This window comes from Syngnathoides biaculeatus, chromosome 2 (assembly GCF_019802595.1).
Source record: "Syngnathoides biaculeatus isolate LvHL_M chromosome 2, ASM1980259v1, whole genome shotgun sequence".
Taxonomy (NCBI): Eukaryota; Metazoa; Chordata; class Actinopteri; order Syngnathiformes; family Syngnathidae; genus Syngnathoides; species Syngnathoides biaculeatus.
In genome coordinates this window covers 22,979,951-22,990,646 of record NC_084641.1, presented here as the reverse complement: position 1 = coordinate 22,990,646, position 10,696 = coordinate 22,979,951, and the positions used below count along the sequence as shown (strand labels likewise).

General features: G+C 42.0%; 1 protein-coding gene across 1 annotated transcript in view; it reads left to right on the top strand.

Moving 5' to 3' along the window:
- The first annotated feature begins 916 nt into the window (after positions 1-916).
- The window catches only part of prkcz (protein kinase C, zeta), a 91,641-nt gene continuing 81,861 nt past the window's right edge, over positions 917-10,696 (top strand). The window contains exons 1-4 of the mRNA XM_061841491.1: positions 917-1,225; positions 4,501-4,622; positions 6,663-6,752; positions 7,028-7,078. Of these exons, the coding sequence (XP_061697475.1) occupies positions 1,149-1,225; positions 4,501-4,622; positions 6,663-6,752; positions 7,028-7,078 (340 nt within the window). The 5' untranslated portion in view covers positions 917-1,148. The remainder of the gene's footprint in view (positions 1,226-4,500; positions 4,623-6,662; positions 6,753-7,027; positions 7,079-10,696) is intronic.

Genomic DNA, 10,696 nt, shown 5'->3' with positions numbered 1-10,696 from the left:
GGACTGGTTTTGCTAATTTGAAGTGTCCTTGACTTTTTACTGGCAGACGACCAAATCCAGAGATTTGACCAAAGGTATCTAAGTCAAGCAGCAAACAAGTATGGTGCTGCCTCCCCCCTCCACACCTAGAAGCAATTTAGACTTTTTTATTAAACTTCCATCCATGTTTTGATATCCGGGAAGAAACCAAAACACGCAAACTCCACACAGGTGTGCCGGGATTTGAACCGAAGTCCTCAGAACTGTGAGGCAGATGTGCTAACCAGTTGTCCTCCATGCTGGCATTGAAAAAAAAAAAAATAGTAATGGAAATAAAGTTGGAATTAGAAGTAAGTACCTCATTCACCCTCTGTCCCCAAATGCCAAAGATACAAATTTCAAAACATTAAACAATATCTGAGGCAAGTATAAAGTTGAGGAAAAAAAAGTGAACGAAACAGGAAGTCGAAAGGTTTTAGTGGACAAAGTTGGAAAAGTAGTTGAAATAAGCCATTTCGGACCTAAATGAAGTCAACACTTTTGGATTGTCATAAATCAGCAATATTCAACTTCTTTCATTAAAACAATTCCGGAGAGAGTCCCTTAGTCACTTCCGTTGTACCTAAAGTGTTGTGGCGTTTGCATTTTTTGTTTTTGTTTTGTGGCATTACCATTTGTTGATGCATTTGCAAATTTTGTGACTTATCTAGCCCATCGTATTTATGTATGGGCCCTACATTATTGTTAGGACATGAATTGTGAAACGAGCAGGTGGTGATTTTTGTCTACCGTAACCATATCCAACCATAAGAATATGTCAAATCGTTTTCAGGTGGCCAATGAATGTCCAACAATCCTGATTTATTTCAAAGTAAAACATTACAAAAAGAACCAACAAAAACATTCCTTGCAGTTTCTAATTGACTTCAGGCTTCATTTTATTTTGAAAGTACAGCCGGAACTTTGGAGTTTTGGAGGAAAATGTAACTCTGACGCCTGCGAAGTGCGAAACTCCCGACGTTATCACAACCCAAGAAACTCCGCAACGTTTACTTTCCAGCGTCAACAAAACAGATTTTTTTTTTTTTTTAAACTTCTGAAAGTTCTCGGGCGGTGGTTCAGAAGTGAAAGTGATTTGACTTGGGCTTGGTAGATTGACAAACTGTACAATGCACATGCTAGCGTCAAACGGAGCCGTCATGGACCTGGAGTTGGAGTCGGTGAAAGTTAAAGCGCATTACTGCGGGTAAGTGACAACTAGAAAGCAAAGGGTAAAAATTAGTAGCGTCCATTCAGAGCGGTCCAGTGACAATGGGGAAAACACCTGCTGTACAGAAAATAATGGCAGCCCGTGTGTCGGGCTTCTGTTGTGAGGTGTCAACAAGTGTATTATGTGGACTGGAGAAACTGGAATACTGCCCCACTTGTATTGTTTTCCAATTTGTTTGACTTCTTAACTTTTTGCCGTGTCACTACCGAATATACTTTGTTTACTTGTAACTGGGGGTTGCCACTGTTTTGGCTCCTAACAACAAACTCAGCATCGACCGTACTGTATTTACTGTAATTACATTCTTAAGACACTCATCATACATACCTTAGTGGGTAGTTGTTTTTTTTTTTTTTTTTTTTGGACAGCTTTGTGCAGCCTCTTTCCGATCGCATCATGTCTTTATAAAGTAAATTCAGAAGTAAAATGTTGCTCGACATGAATAGCAGGAATGCATGTGGATAATTTAAGGTGGAAAGATACGCCCTCATTTGTTTAAGGGATGCCATGTGCATTTGACAACAGAGGCTGAGACAAAAGAAAAACAATTCATGTGCCAGGAACGCGCAAGCTACCGGCAAGGGGTCACCTCGATGATCACTCCCCTTGTGCACCGTGAATAATCAGGAAAATATTTTCCAGTCAAACTTCGATTAGTCCCCCTCATCCCGTCCACCTCCAATCTAGTATCCAATCCTCCAAATCTCGTGATAGAACACAGCTAACAAAATCAAAAATTATTCTTTGTGTAGACACACACACACATAAAGGTATTGTTGTATTTACTTTCTGCACACCTGGCCCTTTCCTGATCAAGGAGGACAAACAGTCTGTTTTATGTTTCATAAAATTATCCTTTGTGGTCTGAGGAGTGTTTGTCCCAATAATGCGGTTGAAATGGGTCCAGCCCAACAAGTTTAAATATTCAATGTGTTTGATATTTCCAACCAAAAATATTCACGTATGTGGTGAACTATGATGACTCCCAAATCGTAACTCTGTGGATTGTGGTGTGTAGTTTGTACAAGGGGGTTCACCAGATATAACACAACACTAAGATTTCAATGACGCAACATATACCATAAGGTCTCTTCATCTTAATTTTTTTGTTTGGTTATGTTTGATCAGGCGGCACGGTGACTCAGCTGGTAAAGGATTGGCCTCACAGTTCTGAGATGCCAGGTTAAATCCTGGATCCGCCTGTGTGGAGTTTGCCTGTTCTCCCCGCTCCTGTGTGAGTTTTGTCCGGGCACTCCGAGTTCCTCCCACATCCCAAAAACATGCAACATTAGTTGGACACTCTAAATTGCCCCTCGGTGTCATTGCGAGTGCGGCTGTTTGTCTCTATGTGCCCTGTGATTGACTGACAACCATTTCAGGGTGTATCCCGCCTCCTGCCCGTTGACAGCTGGGATAGGCTCCAGCACTCCCCGCGACCCTTGTGAGGATAAGCAGCTAAGAAAATGGATGGCTGGAAACCTTGTGTGTGATGAATATGCCCCCCAAAAAACAAAAAAACAAATCGGGAGTGGGGTTGATGTGTGAATTCTTGTTCACTCTATGTCCGGATTCCTAAACTGAAAATCACTTTGATTGTCTCTGATACAATTAAGCATTCTTATTTGTTGAGTTTTGGAGACAGACAAGTCACACTCAGAATCACACCTAGGGGGAATTTAGAGTGTCCAATTAATGTTGCATATTTTTGGGACGTGGGAGGAAACCGGAGTACCCGGGGAAAACCCACGCAGACACGGGAGAACATGCAAACTCCAGACAGGGAAGGCCGGGATTCAACCCTGGACCCCTGAACTGTGAGACTAACACTTTACAGCTGCTCCACCACGCCGCCCCAAAGTAATCTCTTCCAATTTTCATAGTACATAAGTGACGAGGGCGCCACGATGGCTCAGCTGGTAAAGCGTTGTCCTCACAGTTCTGAGGTACCTGGTTCAATCCCAGACCCGCCTTTGTGGAGTTTGCATGTTCTCCCCGTACCTGCGTGTCTCCTACATCCCAAAAACATGCAACGTTAATTGGACACTCTAAATTGCCCCTAGGTGTGATTGTGAGTGCGACCGTTTGTTTCTATGTGCCCTGCGATTGGCTGGCAACAAGTTAAGAGTGTATGCTGCCTCCTGACCGTTGACAGCTGGGATAGGCTCAGACACTCCTTGTGAGGATAAGCGGCAAACAAAATGCATAGATGGATAAGCGATGAGGCATAAACTACTGATGCAGTCAAATTCCAGTGGAACAGTGATTTAATGGACCCCGACTGAACAGATTTCAGACTTTACGGACACAAAATAGTGTACGGTTGGAACTCAAAATCACCCTGCCCATGCGCCAGCAAGATAGGTTTGGAATAAATCCCAAACATTTTAAAGCTTTTTTCTCCCATTTATGTACACTAATGTTTCAGGCCATGAAAAAAACATTGATTTTGTATTGCAGCCAATTGGTGTTTTAAAGCAATGAAAAAAAAGCAAAGCAACCCTTTTTTAACACACAAACCAATTTACCAAACAACCCCTGCCCCTTTAGTTAGTTCAATTGGGGTTCCACTGTACGTCTAAATTATTTAAAAGCTGTATCTTGGTTTAAATAAACATCCCAAAATGTAATCTAAATTATATAAAGACAACTGCAGGTGGCTTTATCCTCTAGTGTCCATCAATCTCAACATTCTTTTACACCACCTGTCCTGTTCAGTGTTAGGGCATTGGCTGGAGCTGACAGTGATCTACGTGAACCACTACACTACCGATTGCCTTCTTTGAGTCCACCCAAATAGTTAGGTCTATCCCTGAATCACTGCTCGCTGTCAGGCAGCTACAGCAGCGGTTGAAGCGAAGAGAAAATTGGATTATAGGGATCAAAGTTTATCTTGTTGATAACTATGCCTACGTTCTTCCGCGTCAAACCTCTTTGAGTGTTCCACATGCGATTTATACAGTGCAGTCACCACCAGTGCAAGGGTCACATTATTGCAACTGCACTATTATAATCGCAATTTCCTGTAATTTGAAAACACAAAGGTAGGTGCCAGATTGATCACTCTCTTCAACTGGTTTCAAGTATGACCCTCTGTCAATTTACAATCCCAAGAATTGGATCTTAGAATATGAGAAGGGGAGTTAAAATTCAATGTTTGTGAGCGCTTCTCCACTCAACCAAGTGACCCAACTTTGTGTCTGTGTGTTTGTGTTTATGTGTGTGTGTACACGGGGGCATGTGCGTGCATTTAGAGATATGTTGATCACAGACCTGGCTGCCACTTTAACTTTCGAGGAACTTTGTGAGGAGGTGAGAACGATGTGCAGCCTCACCAGACAGCAGCCCATCACACTCAAGTGGATTGATGATGAAGGTATGCCTCAAGAGTGTCCGGGTTTTGCAATACTTTCTATAGAGTAAGCGCGTGGCCGTTAAAATCAGTGCCAGTAAATTGTGAAAAATAATGCCAGTAATTACACACACTGACACAAATATTATTTCAAGCCGTTTATTGACAGTATTTAGAAATTCCTGCAACACTTTCAATGATCAAAAATCTGTTGGCTATACGCTGTGTTTTGCAGCAGCAATTTTCATTTGTTCCTCTCGAGTAAAGTAAGAGTCAAATACAAACTCCAATTACAATGAAGTAGGGACATTGTGTAAAACTTAAATAAGAACAGAATGCAGAACCTCAATTTGACAGAATACTGAGGGAAATATCATCTGTTAGCTCCTTTTTTAAGTTTGCCCAGATTTACATCACTGGTGCATGGAAGTGTTGATTTTGAGTTTTTTTTGGTCCATTGAATCCTAAGTCAGTTAAATAGGGGACATTAAATCGAGGTTCGACTGTAATTTGTTTCCATCATTACTTAAATCGAAGTTCCCCTGTGCAATGATCTGTGAATCCTTTTCAACCTACTGTATATTCAATTGTGTACATGACAAAGACAAGATATTTAAAGGTCAAGTGTCATCCCTATAAGCATTCTAAAATAGATATTGAAATGAAAAATACCTATAACATTCTTCACTTCAATGTCCATACGAAAAAATAAATATGAGCGGAGAGCGTGTCATCCATGTGCAAAGTTGCGGAAGTATCACTCGACATCCAAGTGGTCGCCATATTGGCTGCATCTACTGTCCGGTACGTCACTCCGGACATTCACCATTGAAAATGTGAGGTGGCCTGTACTGTGGGAGACGAACACGCCCCTTCAGACACGGAAGCTCTTTTCGAAGAAGAGAACATCTCAAAATCAAGTGAAGTGTCCGGGGAAATATTACCCCATTGTTTCGAGCCATATTTAGATGATATGCGGATCACGTCTAACTAACAACAGACTCCCAGACAGTATGTATGAGCCAGCCTGGCCGAAGCCGTCCTCGTCCGCGAGGCATGGCTTGACCGGCGGCTCTTCCGCGAGGCACGGCTTGGCCGGCGGCTCGTCCGCCCATCTACTATGAGAGACTGAAGCTCTTTTCAAAGAAGAGAACATCTCACAATTGAGTGAAGTGTCCGGGGCAATATTACCGTATTCTTTCGAGCCATATTTTGATGATATGCGGATCACTTCTAACTAACAACAGACTCCCGTACAGTATGTATGAGCAAGCCCGGCCGAAGCCGTGCTTGTCCTCGAGGCACGACGTAGACACCTTTGCTGGCGAACCTGATGTGGAAGCCTTTGCCGGCGAGCCTGACGCGGAAGCCGTCCGACACGCACATCGACACATTTAGCACCCCTGCCATACATACGCAGATCTTTTGTTACGTTATGAGAAACGGATTACATGTTTCCCCCCCCAAACTATTTTTTTTTGTACCTGTCATTGGGAACCCACGAAGCTCTCGTCCTTTGCACCCGTGTTTCATGATGAACCGGGTCTCTTGGAAACTTATGAAGGGTAAATCTATCCTCCCGAGTGTTGGAGCAATATCCAGAAACGCAACGAGCCAGCATTTTGGCTAACACGAAGGAACAACGAGCTATCTTCCCGCAGGTAAAGCTAATAGAAACAAACAAGTCCGAGAGGATTTCAATGGCGAGAGTTACGAAAATCCATATATGTCAAAATGATGTTTTGTGGTGAAAAAAACAGACAGGTCCATACCGGCTGCCGTTTTTTCATTACTAACATACTAAAAATCATCCATTTCATGACACTTGACCTTTAATGTTCATTCTTCAATACTCATTCTGAATTTGATGCCTGCAACATGTTTTGAAAAAGCTTAGACAAGGGCATGTTTACCACTGTATTACATCAACTTTCCACACACACGCCGGACTATCTCCTCCCTATTGGTATACTGTAAACATTTTATCTACTGAAAACTGTCAAACCTCGAAGCCCAGCAAGATTAGATGTGATTCAAATTGACTTTGTGTGTGAATGTTTGCAGGAGACCCGTGTACCATCTCATCACCGCTGGAGCTAGAGGAGGCATTTCGTATTTACAACCGAAGCCAAAGATCTGGACTGCTCTTGCATGGTAAGTTAACTCCAAATCTAGTTGATTCTAGCCTGTGCAAAATAACAGATCCCGCAACAGTAAAGTCAAATCTATCTTATGAATGTCATTAATATACTGAATGTATCCAACTGTCCACCTCTGTTTTTCTGACATGCAGCCAGTAGTTACCCATTTTTCCATTTGTTTTTTCTTTAGTGTGAGCATGATGTCCATCCACATACTCCCCATTGTTTTAACTTGAAGGCAAAGTGAAACACTTACTTTCTTGCTCACTGTGATTTTTCTACACACAGTCTTTCCGAGTATTCCGGAGCAGCCTGGAATGCCATGCCCCGGAGAGGACAGTGAGTTGAACAGTTATCTTTTCATAGCTGACTTTGTTCACAGACATGTGGCGTCTCCAAACAGTACAGTAGAATACAGTATACCGTATATAGCTGTGCTTTGTTCAAGGACATGAATGTCAGATGAATTTGGCGGCTATTAATTATTTCAAAGCTCCTTTTCCCAGGCTTGAATGATTATACAACATTCTTTAAATCAGTGGTTTGCAAACTGTGGCTAGCGGGTGCAGCGTTATGACAAGGGTGACGCGGGGCTACCTGTGACTACCATGAACACTGTTCATGATGAGGTTACACCCTGTTGTTCGTCGTGGTTTTGTTGAATCCCAAGGAATAATGTTTGCAAGTGGGGGGTGGTCTAAAAATTCATCTCCAAAAAGGGGGGCACTGCAATACAATTTTGGAACCAGTGTTTTAAATCTATTATTTTTTTAAAGCTGTATACACGTCTTTCTGTTCTCAGTTTTCTTGTTTTCCTCATGCCTGTGCATGTTTTCTCTGGGTGCTCTGACCTAGTCATGACTTCCAGTCATCTTAAGGTACAGAAACTCTGGATTTGACTCCTCTTAGATGGGTGAAGCGGCGCGGTAGAACAGCTGTAAAGCGTTGGCCTCACAGTTCTGAGGACCGCGGTTGAAATCCCAGCCCCGCCTGTGTGGTGTTTGCATGTTCTCCCCGTGACTGCGTGGGTTTTCTCCGGGCACTCCGGTTTCCTCCCACATCCCAAAAACATGCAACATTAATTGGACACCCTAAATTGCCCCTAGGTGTGAATGTGAGTGTGGCTGTTTGTCTCCATGTGCCCTGTGATTGGCTGGCAACCAATTCACGGTGTACCCCTCCTCCTGCCCGTTGACACCTGGGATAGGTACCAGCACTCCCGTGACCCTTGTGAGGATAAGCGGCTAAGCAATTGGATAGATAGATAGATAGATAGATAGATAGATAGATAGATAGATAGATAGATAGATAGATAGATAGATAGATAGATAGATAGATAGATAGATAGATAGATAGATAGATAGATAGATAGATAGATAGATGACTTGCTAACACATCTGCCTCACAGTTCTAATGATCTGGGTGCATATAGGCCTTGCCTATATGGAGTTTGCATCTTCGGTTCCTCTGACATCCTAAAATCATCCATAGTGAGTTAATTGAGGACTCTAAATCATCCAAAGATGTGAATGTGAATTGTTGTATGTTTATATGTGCCCTGCGATTGGCTGGTGACCAGTTCATATTAACCCGGCTTTTGCCCAAAGAGAGGTGGGATAGGCTAATGACCCGAATGAGGATAAGCAGTACGGAAAATGAATGAATGAATTAATTAATGGATGGGTAAAATGTAGCAAGCAAACTTCATTGTGGTTTGTACAGTAATTGTAACCAATAAAAAGTCCCTTTCAAAATCATGTGGATCTTAGCGGCTATGTAGAAGTTATTTACAGGTAGGATTGGCAGATAAGTATGTCAATTTTAAATTTCATCTAAATAATATGTGCAGACAGTGCAGTCAGTAATTTATCACTTATAGTGGTGGAAATATTTTGCTTTGAACTGTGATACAGATGGGCTATTGTTGGTGTTGCTTGTTAAATGCCTCAAACAAGTAACAGTTTTATAATAATAATAATAATAATAATAAGTAATTCAAATCCCTTGTTTTATTTGTTTACTGGTGTTAGTGTGTCTGGGGCTTTCTCTACCTGTCTTGTGTACGTTCATGTTGTTGTTGCTGCTGTACTCTCGCTCTCCAATCGCTGTGACAGCATAATTCACTTTTAGTGTGCGCGCGTACTCGTAGGCTTCTCTGTTTGTCTGACAGTCTCTGTGAGGCTTTGTGCTCTTGGCCTGAGGCATAGCATAATTTGACAGTGAGCCAACTGTGATTGTTCAAGTGCACTATTTAATCAGATAAACTTGTCATACCGAGTGGATGATAAGCTCTATGTTTCCATACTATGTCTCAATTTCCAGCCCAAATTGGTGTTTTAGATGGAAGAAGGCAACGTGTACAGGTGCAAAGCTTTACAAATGGGCAAGAATGATAATTGGGACTTTTCAAGCTTTTGCACTAAAAAAAAAGATGAAAGAGACCTATAATTTTCATCATTGGTATACCTCATCTATGAGAGACAAAATGAAAATAACAAAATCCATAAATTCACATTGTCTGATTTTTAAAGGATTTATTAGCAAATGATGGTATAAAATGAGCATTTGATCAATAACAATTGTTTATCTCAATACTTTAATACCCTTTGTTGGTAATGACATGATCAATGATCATGTTTTCACAAACTGTTGCTGGTATTTTGGCCCATTCTTCCATGCAGATCTCCTTTAGAGTGGTGATATTTTGGGGGTGTTGATTTGCAACACAATTTCAACTCCCTTCAAGCATTCATTAAATAGCAGACAATGTGATTTTATGGATTTTGTCATGAGCACGGCCTTGCCACTGCTGTGGGCGGGGCTTCCTGTGAGACGCGTGTCCAGTCAACCGCTCTGGGCGGTGCCACCTCTGACAGCTGTCACAGCCTTTTGCATTCGTGACTCTAATTGACCCCTCCGTACAGAGCACTTAACCACGCCTCCTGAAGTGACGTCACGCCACGTGCGCTGACGTCAGACAAACAATTAGCAAAAATATTGGCGCAGCAATAAAAAAATAGAGCGAAACTGTCCGATTTACCTGCTGATTTCTCACTCGCATTCTTAGCTAACAGTGAGAGTGAAATATCGTTGAAAAGCAGACAGCAGGGCTTCAAGTATTTCAGCGAGGGGTATTTCAATGGTATGTACATGCATATCGACGGAGAAACCATTGATATTAGCGCGAGATCTTTCCAGAGTCAGAGGAAGACCGAGAAGCCACATAATATAATCTACTATAACCCAAAGACGAATTCGTCATTGACAGTTTCCTATTTTCGTGCAGAATCTGTATATGTATCTGTATAGCCGTTTGTGAACCGCCGTATGAAGGAAAAGAAGGCGAGGCTTGATTTACGAGTTGTTTCTCTCGTTTTCTTTGTGTAACATCACGCGCTCCCCTCAATAATTATTCTTGAATTAGTGCCGAACCTACGCAAGTCCCGACCGAGTCCGACAATCACTACTTTAGTGTCCTCAAACATCCTTCCTTCAGTCTTGGTGTCTCGGTGCACGTCGAAGGCTTTTAGGACTGCGAGTCCGGTTGGGTCACGTTTGTGCAGTCAGATCATCGCAAAATATCGCTCAACACAGATCAAGTGTGACAATCATTCACACGTAGCTATATTATGCAAGCGAAGAACTGCTGATTCATTTATATGAGACATGTATTGAAAATCAAATATAGGACTTACCTTCGTGCAAACATCTGTTCCGGTTGATGGATTCAGTTGATCATGCGGTCTTCCTCAAAGTTTTATCCATCAAAGACATTTTTCGTACTCGGCCTTCTGTTCCGGTTGATTTTAGATGGATTCAGTTGATGATGCGGTCTTACACAAAGTTTGATCCATTAAAGACATTTTTCGTACTGGGTCTTCGGTTTTGGAAAGGGTACGAATTGAACTCCACCAACTAGCCTTTCAGGATACCTGTTGTCACTATTATAAAGTCCGT